The sequence below is a fragment of the Mustela nivalis genome (assembly GCF_964662115.1).
Source record: "Mustela nivalis genome assembly, chromosome: 14".
Lineage (NCBI taxonomy): Eukaryota > Metazoa > Chordata > Mammalia > Carnivora > Mustelidae > Mustela > Mustela nivalis.
Window position 1 is genome coordinate 65,742,099 of NC_139033.1, and position 16,795 is coordinate 65,758,893.

The 16,795-nt window shown below is 40.5% G+C and overlaps 1 protein-coding gene across 3 annotated transcripts in view; it reads right to left on the bottom strand.

The window, feature by feature from the left end:
- The window catches only part of LAMA3 (laminin subunit alpha 3), a 261,415-nt gene that overhangs the window by 42,694 nt on the left and 201,926 nt on the right, over positions 1-16,795 (bottom strand). For all 3 annotated transcript variants that reach the window (XM_082698720.1, XM_082698721.1, XM_082698722.1), the window contains 11 exons: positions 14,629-14,735; positions 11,340-11,390; positions 10,328-10,479; positions 5,940-6,050; positions 5,719-5,830; positions 5,316-5,483; positions 3,953-4,149; positions 2,632-2,748; positions 1,846-2,000; positions 1,428-1,569; positions 505-607 (listed from right to left, as the gene is read on the bottom strand). In XM_082698720.1, coding sequence (XP_082554846.1) covers positions 505-607; positions 1,428-1,569; positions 1,846-2,000; positions 2,632-2,748; positions 3,953-4,149; positions 5,316-5,483; positions 5,719-5,830; positions 5,940-6,050; positions 10,328-10,479; positions 11,340-11,390; positions 14,629-14,735 — 1,415 coding nt within the window. The remainder of the gene's footprint in view (positions 1-504; positions 608-1,427; positions 1,570-1,845; positions 2,001-2,631; positions 2,749-3,952; positions 4,150-5,315; positions 5,484-5,718; positions 5,831-5,939; positions 6,051-10,327; positions 10,480-11,339; positions 11,391-14,628; positions 14,736-16,795) is intronic.

Sequence of the window (16,795 nt, forward strand, 5' to 3'; positions counted from 1 at the left end):
TGTTTTATAAAAAAAATTAAGCAAATGGGAACTTTTCAAAGATAAAATTTATGATTCAAAAATTCTCATGCTTCACAGTAGTAGTAATTTGGGTACTTTTACCTACTAAGACTCTAGGATTTAAGAAACTTTGAAGCCCCAGTGACCTGGAATTATTATGTGGGCCTTGAATGAGAAACCAGCCCTGCACATTGTGTACATCTCCAATGTCATGGTCACCTTTGGATTAAATGAAATAGGCCCTCAAGTCCCGGCCCAAAGAGACCTGTCACTTTTAAGATTTATGTATACTCATGAGGTTCTTGTTATTTTAGTACATGAGAGAATGTTGGGTAGAAACTTCAAATCTATAAAATAGACCTTGGATTTACAAGGTATCATCTGCATTGACACTGAGATTCCAGGAGAGCATCTGCTTCTAGAATTTGCTACTACTCCTGGTCTTATAGGTTCTTCTCAAGCCCTTGGCTATCCCAGCCACCCCCTACCCACCAACCCTAATACCTTGTCGCAGCTGCTTCTCTGTTATCTTGGCTTGCTTCAAGAGTTTATCACTGTCAGAACTCAGGGTTTTCGCTTTTCCAGGAAGATCTTCCTTTATCACTGTCTGAAAGCAAAGCATTCATCAGCCTCCAGCAAGTAAGTGGCACACGGTAGGAAACCCAGAGGGAGATTTTCATCCTACTCTGAAAAGTCTTATCTTCAGTCTTTAAAGGATGAGGTTCAAAGGTGGGAAAGAGGTTTAAAAAAAAACCAAACTGTTTCTTAAAAGATATAATTAAGGCTGTAGGGAGATAGAGAACTCGAGGCTTAGGGAAGCAGACCTTTCCCTGGTGACCGACTGACAACCTATGTAACACCTATTTCATTTTTCTCCCTGTCCGCACAATACCCTCTTCAATAACTGAGACAGAACTGAATTGCTTTTGGGTGTTCAATATTTGGGAGAGAAATGTCTTTAACCTTCCAAGAAGGCCTGTCTCCTAATTCTCTGATGTCTAATATTCTGTTCTTTATTTTTAGGTATAGGAATATTATATGGTGCAGAGAAGGCCCCATAGGACGCTAAGGCATGCCTAGGTGTGAAGACAAATACAGGAAATAAATGATCACCACATTGTCCATAAAATCTTTCTCTACCTTGGGAAATGTCAATACTTAATCACAGCCTAAATCATTCCTAGAAAGGGGCAGGATATATCACCCATCTTGGTTCAACACTGACAATCAGTGTAATTTCCATTTGGCTTTACAAATTGTTTTTTCAGCAGTGCAGCACAGATCAAGACCGTCAAGTGAAATACAGAAATGGTCCGCATCTAGAGCAAGTTCACGTCTATTCTATACAACGAATTCTGATTTACAATAATGCTTGTTTATATTTCTCAGTGCATACAAAAAGAAAGGGTCCCAGCGCAGGTGCCCACCTGGAGCGCAGACTCGGATGCGCTGGTGGCCTTGTTGGCGGCGTCCTCAGCTGCTTTGATGGCGTTGAGAATGTTCTCATAGGCCGTGGCGGCGTCCACTGCACAGCGCACCAGCTCATTCCCGCTGGTGTTCCTCTTGATCCTGAAAGACAGTGCGGGCCAAGGGCTCCAGCAGTCCCCACTGCTTGCAGCGGAGGCCCTCTCCACCCGCCTCTTCCCCCAGCTTCCCAGATTCATTGGGCAAATGGAAGACCAGAGGCGGCGTGCACGCAGCTGGGAATCAAACCCCTGTTGCAGGTGGGATTGGGTCCAGGGCCCTGGGTCCCACCCTCCACCCTGTTCTGGAGACCCAGTTGTCAGGCAGGCTTGCACACTAGGCTCCAGCTCCCCGTTCAGTTAGACCTCGGGGCTCACTCACTCCTCCAGCTGCTTCGCCAGCTCTTGCAAAGACTGCGCATGCGCTTCTGCCTCCACCACCAGGGACGCTTTGCTGGTGGACCGGGAGAGTTCTCTCACTTTGTCATTTAGCCTGTGTCTTTCTTCCTTTATAGTGGCAGCTAACTTTTCATATTCCTATGTATCCAGGTAAACAGAGACAGTGTCCAATTGAAGCAAACAATGCATATGCCATTTTCTTGAACTCTCATAAACTTCAGGCTCCCGGGATGCATTACTTCGGCAGTGGGACTGACAGAACTCTAACTTTTCCCAACTTTGGAACTTTTTTCTTATGGTGGATACCCACTTTGGTAAGTTTTATAAAAGCACACTGTTATCATTAGGGTAAAGTTGTCCTAAACCAAACCCTTTTTTTTTTCTGATTTAAAAGTAGCGATTATAAAAGATATTTCCCAAATACCCATTGGGCAGCTAATGGGGTCAATCTTTGATCAGTTCTAGATAGGCCCCACTAATAGTAAAAGTGGGCTTGATATTTTAAAAACAGCATTCCAATTTCGTTTCGTTTTCACAAAAGCAACCTTTGCTTGCTGTGGGCTAATTAGATGATAGGACTAGACAGAGGGAAGAGCCATCATTGGCACTGCGGCTCCCCAAAGGGGCAGCACGGTAAACATTTTGGTTTATTTCCTTCCATCTAAAAGACATCTATTGCAGAAAAAACACAGATGAGCCCATATTCTAGATTCCTCGCATACAATCTGAATGTTTTTCCAGTTTTTCTGGAGAAGCAGTTTGTCTCTACCTCCTGGCTTTCCCTCATCTGCTGCAAGAGCACGTTGGTCTGCAGTAAGGAAGAGTCCGCCGTGGCTAGGTACTTGGACAAATCACTCCGCAGGGAATTCGTTTGTTGGATTTGTGTCTGGAGAGAAAAAAAGAATATCTGCTTGAACGACATCATATGTTATCAGAAGGCAGAGGCCTAGTCATTGGGACTGCAGCGGAGAAGTAATTTCAGAGCCTGGAGCTTCTCTTGAACTTAAAGATCATCTAGGCAACTACAGAGCGAGGGGAAATCAGTTCCCTTTGCTGTGTGGGTGTGTTGTCATGGTTTCGTCAAACTCCATGCCAGGAAAACAACAGTTAACGCTGGGGAAGAAGCTTCCTATCCCGGCAGTGACTGGGCCAATGAGATGAGTCAGCTCTGCTTTGTGAAGCAGAATCAGGGATTTTCACTAAACAAATCAGCACCAACCATCACCATCGTCTATGCGCCAGGCCCCATGGGCACACACAGGTGCTTCAAAGTCCTCAACAAGAGAGCACACAGGACCTCGGGAGCCACCAAAGCTCCAAGACAAAATTGGATCATGCTCCATCATCATCATCATCGGTGACACTGGCGTCATCAGTGACTTCCAACAGCAAAGTCAGTCTAAAGAGTTTTCTGGAGTTAAGCGGATTGCCATCTACTAAGATATTATTTATTTTCTTTTACCAAATTCTTCTTGTTGGGGCTCAGTCCTGTGTTACTTCCCTCTGACCTTTCTGTCATTTTTTAAGGCCACAAGCTCGTGTTGTTGTCTCAGCATACAATGTGCACCACTGAAAAAACACAAGTACTATGAAATCTTGGGCTCCAAACCCTGTCTCTGCAGCTCCTGCATGAGGCCTGTATTTTAATCTATTTCCTGTAATGCAGATAATGGCTTAAAATGCCTTTGCCGGTGATTATGATAATGAGGTTTACCCAGCTGACACAAAAAGTCGCTTATTTAAAACATATATTATATCCTTGGATTTAATTATAGCAATATTGGTTTCATTTCTCATCTACTTGGCAACATTATTCCTCCAGTACTCCGTCAGCCGGGGGTGGGGGTAAAGCCATTTGCTCCGCTTTCTCTGTGGTTTGAGTTCACAATCTTTTCTGGTGACTGAGAAGTAGGAATGACTTTGGTTTTGCATTTAATTCCCGATTCCTGTTTGATGAGCATCTGCTATACAGACAGACACACACAGACTAGATGTGTGGACAGGTGCCCAGCCAAGCCACTTTGTTAAAGATACCTGCTTCCTCTGCCTCATCATTAATGAAAGCGTGCAGATGCTAACTGTGGACCCACCTTGATGGATTCCAAAGCTTTCTCGTTTTCTTGGTTGAGGCCAGTGGCCTGCTTTGCTTGGGCAGCTGCCTTCTGTAGCATGGCACGGAGGTCGCTGAGTTTGGCTTCGTAGTCATGCAAAGAATCCCGTAGACTCTTAACAAGGGCGCTGTTCTCACCTTGGTGCTGTTCCAACCAGCTCTTAATCCGAGTCAGCACTGGAATACATCACATTTTGTTTTTCACTTGAGACATGAGTACCTTGAAGCTAAATTATAAAGACTACAGAAGAAGAACCGAGTTTCCACTCATTTCCTGGTTTTCTTTGAACTTATAAGGGAACAGGAAAGGAAACTAACATTTATGTAGCACCTGCTGTGTGCATGGCTATGTGTGCATATGTAACCCACATGAAAACAGTAATATCAGTCTCATGTTTCAGATATGGAAAAGGACAGGCCAAGAAACTAGGGGACTGATCCCAAGTTTCACGGCCAGTCTTGGCACTTGAACAAGACCTGCAGAGGGTAAAGTGCATACTCCAAACAGTACTACTAACACTACCAACTAACACTACTACTACTACTGTGACCGACTACTAACTGCAAACTAACACTGTCCCCTCCGTCAAAAGCAAACACTACTATTAAATCTGAACACCACAAATCGTAAAAGGAAACTGTTACCATCTGTATATTAGCCACTGAAGTATCATTTTATTAGAGAAGAAAGATCACTCTTTGAAAAACTATGCACCAGACTTGTGTTTCTCAGTTTTGAACTAATGAGGCATTGTCTCTCACCAGAGCCTTTAGATTTATTCAATATCTACACCCAGTTTTTGGTTTCCACAATAGTAGTGCTAATATCAATTTGTGATTCCCAGCCCCGATGGTGGTGAGGTGACCATTAAAAAATGATACCATGAGAAAGTTGGGTGGAGTTGAATGAAGAAGAAAAATGTTGTTAAGAAGGAAAAGGAGGTCTCAGTATCTAATGTCTTAGGAGAAGAATCTCTCTCTCTCTTTTTTTTTTTGTGCATGACGGTAAGATGTTATGTTCTTACCACCTCTTGGTAGTTCAGAAAGGCTACCCAGGTTCACATGCTGCTCTAAAAGTCGTGTATGTTGGGGTGCCTGGAAGGCTCAGTCCACTGAAGCTCTAACTCTTGATTTTGGCTCAGCACAGAGTCTGCTGGAGATTTTCTCCCTCTCCCTTTGCCCTTCCCCCACCCTTCTAAAATAAATAAATAAAAAAAAATCCTGTAAAGTGAAATGACAAGTCTCTCCACCTGTACCCAGGGACCCGACTTTGTTGTACTTTGCACACTGTATTTCAAGCCCACTAGAATGGACAGCATGCAAGGCTCTGGGAAGGTCCTTACAGAGCTGAGCCTCTCTCTTATCAGCTTCTGCTTTTTTCAGTTGCTTTCCAAAGTCGCGGTTCCGTAGCTCTCTCATCATGTGCTCTGCTTCAGCCCACTCTCTGGAAAAATCCCCTGGAGGCAGGTTGTTGCCTTCCCCATTGGTCCCAGAGATCTGCTTCAAGAGAACTAGAAAACATTGAGTAGTTTATTAAACTGGGAATTCTGTACTCCAGTCGACTACTAAAATACAAACAAACAAAAAAAAGCACAGAGATTTTTATGGAGGGTTCATATTAGTTTTTTAGTGTCACTATAGGATCCCTTCCATAGTGTTGAACTCTTTAGGAGAAATTCTTTCAGGGCACAGAACAGGCTATGTAATAAAAAAAAAAAAAATTAATTGGATTGAGTAACTCCTTACTGTGCACATTCTGGATGACATTTTTAATCTTTGTGTCCAGCTCTTTCGCACTTTGGATGGTCTGATCAACATTGTTATGTAATGCTTGTGCTTTTCTGGAATTTACTTGAACCTATATGAAAATAAATTCATTAGCAACAAACCATTTTGGGGAGGCAGAGCTATCAATATTTTGGGGACAGTAACAATAAAAAGTTAACGTTACTGATGTAACATCTTACCTTTTCTTGCAAAGTTTCAAATTCATGATTCAAACTACCCAGTTCCTTTTCTAGACCATCCATTTTTAATCCGTGATTTGAAATGGCAGACCGATAGGTGAGTAACTGATTCTGAAAGTAACATGCAAAGTTAATCTCACATTAGAGCAGAATTTTGGAGTAAGTCCTATCAACTTGGTAATCCTGGTAATGATACAGAAAGATTCATTTAGCAAGCCCAATACAGGTCCACAGGAAAAGGTTGGGTTCTTTGAAATCGGCTACTTGAAGACTCTATTCTCTCTCTTTCTTTTTTTAAGATTTTATGTATGTATGTATGTATGTATGTATTTAGAGACAAGAGAGTATGGGGAGGGGCAGAGGGAGAGGGAGAGAGAGAATCTTAAGCAGACTCAGTGCTAAGCGTGGAGCCCCACAGGGGGCTCCATCTCACGACCCTGAGATATGACCTGAGCCGAAATCAAGACTCAGATGCCCAACTGACTGAGTCAACCAGGTGCCCCAAGAATCTATTTTATGATGTAAGTTGTGACAAGGCTCTAAAATAAACTTAAAAACATGAAGAGATCAGAGATACTTTACTTGAATTAGTGACCTAACCTTAAAGAAATGAGGATGGTACCACCTACCTGGTGTATTACATTTCAGACTGTAATACACTGTGTTGCTTTTAACTTTTATTTATTTATTTGAAGATTTTATTTATTTATTTGACAGACAGAGATCACAAGTAGGCAGAGAGGCAGGCAGAGAGAGGCGGGGAGGCAGACACCCTGCCAAGCAGAGAGCCTGAAGGGGGCGAGTCCCAGGACCCAGAGACCATGACCCGACCTGAGGGCAGAGGCTTTAACCCACTGAGCCACCCGGGTGCCCCTTAACCTATATTTAACAATATTAAAAGCAGTGCCGAAGGCTACTTTAGCGAAGGACCCACTAGATTCAAAGAATCTGATGGCAGAAAGGGAATTGAGAGCTCATTTAAATGAACGCTCTCACATTACAAATGAGAAAATGGAAGCCCAAAGAAGTTGAGTGACTTATCCATGCCACAGCTGTCGAGCTGACCACTGATTGCTTAAGGACCAGAATCCAGTCATTTTGGGTACTAAACTGTTTCATTACTTTTAGAGGGTGACATTGCTACGCATAATATCTAGACTGGTGATCATTTTCATTTTTTTTTTTCGAAAAAAACTTGTTAATTCCTTGAAGAAATGTACAGGAAAAAGCAACATTATCACCTCCACTTGCAATGCGAGAGAGCCAGTGTTGGAGGGAACACAGGCTTTACAGCTTAGGTCCAAACCCGAGGTCTGCCACTTTGTAAATAAGCCTCACTGAGTTTTATCTCCTTCATCGGTAAATCGGGGAGTATAATATTACACTGCCAGGTTGTTTAGATGATGTTCTGAAGTGTCGCATAACATCAACCTTCAAAAATGTCATTCCCCTTCTCACGCTTATTCCTAGTGAATTTTCAGGGTATGTGTGATCTAAAATAGAACTCTTTTAATTCTACTGTGGGAAAGCTGAGGCATCCTACAGAATGTTAGCAGAATACCTAGATAAGTAGAGTGGGTAGTAAAGCGTGGTCTTTGGAATTTGATCTTGGTTTGAATTCTAGAACCACCTAGTAACCACCAAGTTACTTAGCTTTAACATGACTGGTAAATGAAGATAATACTATTTTCCTCATAGGACATTGTGAGAATTAAATAAAGCACTTACCACAGAGTCTGGCTCTTAAGGCCAGTACTAAATTGCTGGGTCCCTGCCCTTTGTTGAAGAGGTGCAGTGTTGGTTATATTGATGACAGCAAAGTGACTCCAGTGGCTTCTTTTTCTCTCCAAACACAATGGGTTTTTCCTCTCTATATTAAGTCTGAACTAATCATGAACTAAAATTTACCCTGATGGGATGGAAAATAGTCATTTTTCTAGCATGATTTTTTGCTACACAAAGTTCACCCTTGAACAAAATAGGTTTGAACTGCCTATGTCCACTTATACATAGACCTTATTTTCAACAAATATTTTGGAAATTTTTTTGGATATTTGTAACAATTTGAAAAAACTTACAGATGAACCATGTAGCCTAGAAATAACATAAAAATTAGAAAAAATTAGGTATTATTGTAAGAATACAGTATACAATACCTACACAAAAAAATGTGTTAACTATTTTTGCTGTTGGTAAGGCTTCTGGTCGACAGTATGCTACTATTAGTTAAGTTTCTGAGGAATCAGAGTTATATGAAGATTTTTCAACTGTGCAGGGGGTTGGTGCCCCTAACCCCCACACCGTTCAAGAGTCAACTTTCCCCAAAGTCTCTTTTTACTATGTCTAGTTTAGGGTTTATCTCCTCTACTAAATTCTTCTACTTCAATGAGTAAATTTTTTTTTTCATTTCCATGATTTTCAACTGGATCTTTTCATACCTACCCCTCTTATTTAGTTTCTAGTGTTTTTAACAATTTTCTAATTTCTTGTTCTTTCCATTGAATTGTTAATTCCTCAAAATAATTTTCTGATTGTCTTGGGATTTTCATTTTCTATAGAGGGAACTCATCTCTTAATGGTTGTTTCTATTGGATATCTTTTGTGTTGATATTTGTCTACTCCAATGTCTGCAGGTAAATATTGTCTCCCTTTCTCTCTGTGCTCTCTGTGTCCTGACCAATGACCTTATGGTCATCACCACTCCCACCCTAGATCCCCAAGGCCAGAACCAGATCTTACATTGGCAGCTTGAGTCTTGTATGTTATGGTGATGTTGAGGATGTCACATTCCAGTATAGACCCTGGTTTGTGAATCAGGTCTATAGCTTTTCTAGTTTCACCTGTACTCATTGTTCAACACTGAACACTGAGCAGTTTCAAGGTTTTTTTGTTTGTTTGTTTGTTTGTTTTAAGCCTCCATTCATGGGCAGAAGTGCCCTTCATTTCCCCCAGGAGCCCGACTCGGACTCTGTGGGACACTTGAGGCCTTATTCTTCTCTTGGATATCCTCTGGGCCACCTTCTTCCCAAGTGCACATAGAATATAGTCCCAGATGAACCAAATCCTGGGCTATGAAAGAGATCTCAACATGTTTTTTAAAAACTGGTATCATATTTAAAGTATGTTCTTTGACCACAACAGAATTAAATTAGAAATCGATAACAAAAAGTTACCTGGAAGATGTCCAGTTTGGAAATTAACACATTTCCAAATAATTCAGGGGTCAAAGACACATCATAAGGAAATTAGAAAATCTTTTGACTTGAACAAAAATGAAAACGCAGCTTTTCAAAATGTGTGGAATACAGCTGGGGTAGTGCTTTGGGGGAAATTCATAGCATTAAATGCTTATAATAGAAACAAGAAAGGTTTAAATCAGTAAGATAAGCTTCCATCTTAAGAAACTAGAAAATGAATAGCCAATTAAACCCAAAGCAAGAAGAAGGAAAAAAAATATATATGGAGAAAATCAATGAAATAAGAATATCATTAAAACGAATAAACCTGGGGCACCTGGGTGGCTCAGTGGGTTAAAGCCCCTGCCTTCGGCTCAGGTCATGGTCCCAGAGACCTGGGATCGAGCACCACATCAGGCTCTCTGCTTAGCAGAGAGCCTGCTTCCTCCTCTCTCTCTCTGCCTATCTCTCTGCCTGCTTGTCATCTCTGTCTGTTAAATAAATAAATAAAATCTAAAACAAAACAAAACCCTAATAAACCTCTAGCCAGAATAATTAAGAAAAAGAGCTAAGACATAAATTATCAATATCAGGAATCCATGAGAGGGTATTTCTACAGATTTTACAGATATTAAAAGAATAAAATAGAAAATGTATGAGCAATTTTATGTCAATACATTTGATAATTTAGATGAAATGAAAAAATTATTTGAAAAGCACAAATTACCAAATGTCACTCAAGAAGAAATATATAACCCTAATAGTCCCATATCTAGTTTTTAAAGATTAAACTTATGGTGTATTGAAAAAAAAAAAAAAACCCAAAACAGAAAAAAATCTTCCAACAAAGAAAATCTCAGGCCCACATGGCTTCATTGGAAAATGCCATCAAACATTTAAAGAATTAATGCCAATGTAATGCAAATCTGTTTTTGATTCTTCTGAATGCAAGATACTTAGCTAAGGGTTCTAGAAGAAAAATTAGCCCAGAAACATGCAGTCAGTAAAGAACGTTCACTTAGAAGTATCAGTTTTGTGTGTTCACTAGTACTTTCCTGCCGTAAAAACCTAGTCGTCTTTTGGATCAGAGGGAGGAAAACCCTCTGAGCCTTAACCAGAGCATTTCCCCATCTCCTGCTTGAGGGGTAGCCCTGCATGCAGCATCTACCCACCAAGGAGCTATTCTGGGCCGGGCATTCTGCTGGTATTTACCCTTAGCTCCTTGATCTGGGTCTCCAAGTGCTTCATCTGCTCCAGAGACCCGGTGCTGGTGCTCAGGCCGTGCAGCTGAGACTTGACCAGGTGGAGCTCATTGCCCATGGCGGCCAGGTCGTTCAAGAGTGTCATCACACAGCTGTCACAGTCTGTAAGGGCCACAGTCAAAGGCAAATGTGCCACAGGAATGGAAACAGAATACAAGGGCCATAGAGCCCGGTTAATATGCACATTAGGACATCACAGGCAAAAATCACAATCCTGGACTTCTCGGGAGGGATGCAGATTCTGCAAAAGAGAGATCTCTAGACAGGGAGCATCTTAAAAAGAAGTGGTAGAGTGGGGGAAACAGGGGAAAGGAGTCAAAAGGTACAAACTTCCAGTTATAAGGAAGTTCTGGGGATGTAAAATGTACAACATGGAGACTATCATCAACAGCAATGTATTATGTATTTGGAAGTTGCCAAGACTGTCTTAAAAGTCCTCCTTACCATAAAGCAAGTTTGTAACTTTGTGAGGTTATTAATGAAACTTCCTGTGAATAACATTTCACAACATAGACAGATATCAAATTTATTATGTGGTGCACTTTAACCCAATGTTGCATGTCAATTTTATCTCAATAAAACTGGGAAACATGGTGATTCTATGCAACATGCTCATTATTTTGTATGTGGAAAAATAATAAAAAGGAGCTTTTATTTATTGAGAGCTTGCTATTTACCAGATATTGCGATAAGAGATTTACCAACATTTTCCCAGTGAATCTATGAAGTACATATAGTTATTATGGCCATTTTACAAATGATGAAAGTGAGACTTGAAGAAATCAGGCCACTTGCCCAAAGTCATACAGCTATGAGTTGACAGAGGCTGGACTTGACCCTAAGAAATCCTCCCTCGACTTCCTCCCACCATTGCTTTCCCATCGCATGTCCCAGCACGAGGCTTGCATTTCTTAACTGAATCCCACAAGTCAGAAAGGGGGAGGGGGATTTTCTTTTCTCACCATCACATTCTTCTCCAGGGCCACCATCTTTGGGCTCTTGGTTTAGGCAGTCTGAAAAGAGGGATAACCAAAGAAAAGACTATTGTTAAACTTTCTCTTCATCTGCTTTTCAACTTGGCTTTCAGAAAAGCTACTTGGGAAGATTTTAGTCACCCAACTATCCAACATCGCTGACTCTTCTCTTTTCTCTTCTTTACCCATGCCATTGTTCGGGGAACTTTCCCGTCTCCCACCAGTCTTGCTGTAGGAACAACTCTCGTGACTTCCCTGTCTATTCAGTTTCTTCTCTATAAAGTGTCATGATATTTTTATCTAATTAAAACCCCTGGGGCGCCTGGATGGCTCAGTGGGTTAAGCCGCTGACTTCGGCTCAGGTCATGATCTCAGGGTTCTGGGATCGAGTTCCACATCGGGCTCTCAGCTCAGCAGGGAGCTTGTCTCTCTCTGCCTGCTTTTCTCTCTTTGCCTGCTTCTCTGCCTACTTGTGATATCTGTTAAATAAATAAACAAAACTTCAAAACAAAACAAAACAAAACAAAACAACAACAACAACAAAAAACCCTAATCATTAGTGTTAAGGCTTTCTTCACTTGACAGCTTCCTATGTAATTGTTGATATCTCCTCCAGTGTCATTCAAGAACATTAAAAAAACATCGATTAAGCACCTTTGGGTGTCCACGGTGTGCTATGGCATTGTGGCACATACAGGAAATACAAAGCTACTAAGTCAAAAATCCCTGCTGTTCTGTAGTCCCCTGGTCCCATGGGAGAGGCAGATAAATGACACAATGGTGTGACAGATGCTGAGAGAGAGAGATGCCACTAATGTTAGTAGACCCGCACTGCTAACAACCACAGATACAAGCTCGATTTTAAGGTTCTCAACTATAGTCAGGAGAGCCTACTGGTCATCACTGGACATTCTTTACTCTTCCCATTTCTCCTCTTTTCCCCATACCATGCATTGTTACAATGAAATGCCCTCTCCTTCCCTCTGGAAAAATAATCTAACCTCACGACAGGAAGTCTTAAAGCTCGAAATTTTCCTAGACATGCTACAAGGAGGCTTTTCTGTTTTGTCTTCTCAGCAGCAGACAATAATCCTCACTTTCTGTGTATATACATATATTTTAAACTACATTTACTTTAATTATAAAATAAATAATATAAGTTCACTATGGAAAATTTGGGAAAATCAGAAAAATAATGTAAAGACATCATCCCTGATCCCACCACTCAAAGACAATGTCTCCTTTCTATATATTTGTAGACATTCTAGTTTATTATATATGTAATCATAGGTTGTTCTTACTCATCCTTTTTTAAAAACTCATTCTTATGTGTATGCATCCTTACATCACTTTCATTTTCTCAATTAGACTATAAATGCCTTAGGGCCAAGAAACATGGTTTTAATTTCTTTATAATCTCCCATAGCATCTCAAATTGTCTAGGGAGGACTTGGCTCAAGTGGAGGATTGATTTATCAGGGCAGTTTTTTCAACAAGTTTGAATTTTGACCACCAAGGAATCTGTGGGTTATTATATAAAAGAAAAAAATAGAATGAAAAAGAGGGGGGGGAATAAGATTCACAAGGTAAAAAAAAAAAAAAAAAGCTCACAGGAACAGAAAGTCTCATGTGTGAACATTTTGTTCCATTTGGGGAACACACAATTACCATCCATCACATCAGGCTGCTTTGTTATTGTGGTTGTTGTTGTTAGAGCAGGAGACAAAGAGGGTTGAAAAGATATTAATCTCATGAATATGCTGTGTGTGGTGCTGAAGCTTCTCCTTGAATAGTCACAGTAGAAACTCACTTTTTTCCAGAACAGTCCTTTTCATCTTTAAAACCCTGAAACATCTTCCTTAGGATGATTTAAAGTAGATCTTCCTCTTTCCTTTATTTATAAAAGTTTATTTATAATAAACTTCCACTTCTTGAGTTCTACCTCTTATGCCACACAGAACAAAACCAACCCTTCTCCCACACATCAGCCTTTCAAATACGTCCTTTCCAAGTCTTCTTTTCACAGTCCTGGTTGTCAACCCTTCATGTGACATGGCTTTGAGTTTTTTCAAAGTCTTACACTCCTTCTGAACACACTGTAGCTTGTTTAATATCTTCTAGAGAGATAAGCCTCACATGAGGACTTACATGAGCAGCATACCAGAGAATGGCAGACCACCTGGTTTTAGACTCTGGGACTCACTGAAGATTATATGAGGCATTCCAAGGGCCACCTTACTTTCCTGAGCCATATTGAACTTGGGGCTGACTAAGACCTCAGTCTTTTTCACCTGTTGCTACTAGCCCACATCTCCCTTGTCACACACTTATTTTTATGCCATTCAACTATAAGACCATGTGCTTATCTCTAACATAATGTTGTCTTGTTAGACTTGGCCCATCGCTCCAGGCTGTTGAGTCCCTTGAGTTATTCTAAATGTGCCATAGGAGACATTTTCTATTTCTCCCAACTTTGTGTTATCTGATAAGTGGATGGGCATGTCTTTTATATTTCCATTCAGGTCAACAGTGTTGAACAAGATGGAGCCAAGGATTAAGCCCCAGCACACATCAACAGATACCTCACTCTAGACCGATAATAATCTATTTACTCTACATTCCTTTGGAGCAGTCACTTGACCAGATCTAAGCCCACACAATCTGGGTTTAGTTCTTCATCTTGTCCATAATTATAAAATAAGAGATTTTATCTAAGGTTTGGCATTATATATCCATGATATTTTCTTGGTAAATCATCTTAATATTCTCCATCAAAGAAAGAAGAAAACCATTTTGCCTTCTCTTCCAAGTTGTTCCTAATGAACCCATACTAAATCCTAGTCATTGTCTTTTCCTTGGCATGTGAAATCCATCCCAGCTATACCACCCCCATCCCAGACATTTATTGCTATCCTAGAAAAACTGTGTTGACTTCTTCAGTTACACACATGAAGAAAACTGATGTGATGATAACCTTATAACGCCGAGGGAGAGCTTAACAAAATCACCAAAGTAGGAGCTGATGTTAGCTTGGCTCTAATTAGTTGAGTTTTAAAACAATTCATCTTTTTTAAAAAGGTTGACTTGAAGTAAATTATTTACCGAACTGTAAATACTGCCTAAGCATTCATCCCCAAGGTTGTCAAAAGAAGGAGATCATTTGTTCACTGGACTTGTGCATTATGGTTCCTGAAAATATTTGCCAGGGTTCTTTGCCTACTACTATTTTATACCAGATTGATAAATGCAGGTTAACAAAGGTGTGAGTCCATCTTACCTCCAGTCAGGGGGTGACAACTGCCTGGATGGCCATTGCTGTTACAATTGCATGGTTGGCAGCTACCTCCAAGCTTCTGGGGAGTCCCAAAATATCCTGGTGCACACCTACTCAAAATAAAGAAGAAAGGGAGAAACATCCAAAAAACTCATCATTTGTTCCACCCAATATTTTTTCTCCTTCTAACTCCCTATTTGGGACACTGTAACCGTATAATAGGAAGGCAGACATTGATTTGCAGGAATAAATGTGTCTCAATATAGAGAATGAGAACAGAGGATGTGGAAGATGGCCAGAACTTAGTCCCTCCTCCTTGATACCAGGAAACAAAATCCTTAATCACCCCTAGATTAAAGGGCAGATGAACAAAATGCATACAGGATCCAGTGGTTTGACCAATATGGAAATCAGGGGTGGATGAATTTTATGCAATAATTATGTTCTTGAAGATACCACACAATGAAATATTGCTTATTTTATGGCTAATTTCCTCAAAGAAAAATTTAAAGTAAAATTCATATAATTTCAAAATGTGCTCAAAAATGGGTATTTTATTAATATTTCCTATTGGACTATTTCAAACCTGCATAATTCATATTTGCACTAATTGCTGCAGTTCTGTATTTAATGAGCTTCAATGACTGAGAGCAGTTATAGTGACTACTCCCTGCTTGGAGCCTTTATTATTCCACATAATTTAGTGATGAGAACTCAATTTCTTTTTTAAGTTAAAAGACACTTCCTTGATACCAAGTTTCTGTTTAAAAACAAAAACAAACAGGGATGGCTGCCTGGCTCAGACCCTTAAGGGTCTGCCTTCGGCTCAGGTCATGATCTCGGGATCCTGGGATCTAGCCCTGCATCAGGCTCCCTGCTCAATGGGAAGTCTGCTTCTCCCTCTCCTTCTGCCCCTCCCCATGCTCGTGCTCTCTTGCTGTCTCTCTCATAAATAAATAAGGTCTTAAAAAACAAAACAGACACATGTTAATCTTCTGGAATTAGGCTGGAAACTAAAATACTTCTATTAACAAAGTTCCATAACTCTGTAACCACACCCCCACCAAAACTGTCATTAACTCGATGTGTGCATGTGCTGTCTTTTCATCAATGGAATTGATAGAATCAAGAGAATGTGGTATTTAACTCTCTTCCCCAAATTTAAGCTTTGCAACAAAGACCTGTTAGGTTATTTTTATAGGCTTCACCAATGGATATACTGGTGATACAGTGCAAAGGACACGCGCTTTCAATTGGGAAGATCTGGCTGGATGCCTGCCTCCAGTATGTGCTGTGTAACTGTGGGCTGTTATCTTAACCCTTCAAGCTTTGGTTCCCTCATCTACTCCTGTCATGAAAGTGTGAACTCCACAGGGGCCTGGGTTCTCTGGCTGGTACATGGCTAGCTCCTGGGTAAGTGCCTGTGCCCATATCAAGTGCCATTTAAGTATATGCAGAAGGAATAAGTGAATGATTGCACTAACAATGCCTGTTTGGATGGATGAATATGAGATTAAAATGTAGTGAAGAATCTAATACAATGCCTGCACATAATAGACACTCAATAAAAAGTAGCTACCATTTTAAGACATGATGAACTATTCCTGTAAATATGCATGTATGTATAATTGGTATCATTCGGAATGATTACATTTCAGAAAGCAGAGAGGAAGCAGAAAACCCATGCACTCCCTAATTATCAAGAAGGTAACTACGCAGAGGTGGCTTATCTAAGTCCACTAAGCATAAGTTGGTATAAGGCTTTACTTGATGTGACAGGCCTCATATTCTACTTCATAAACCATACTATGCAAAAGATCTATGTTTTTTAAAGATTTTATTTATTTGAGAAAGAGTGAGAAGATGGCCTGAGGGTGGGGGGAGGGGCGGAAGAAGAGGACTTGCCTCACAGGGCAGGGAGCCTGACCTGTGGTTCAATCCCAGGACCCTGGGATCATGACCTGAGCAGAAGGCAGGTACTTAACTGACCGAGCCACCCAGGTGCCCAAAGATCTATGTTCTAAATACGTTATTGTTAGATGGTTCACCTGTATCTAAATTTTCCATGTAAAAGATACATAATTACAAAATACTTCATGTTGAACTCACATAAATATTCAGGAAGTTGGACTCCACTTCTTCCTTACTCTGGTAAAGAGCGTTAATTAGC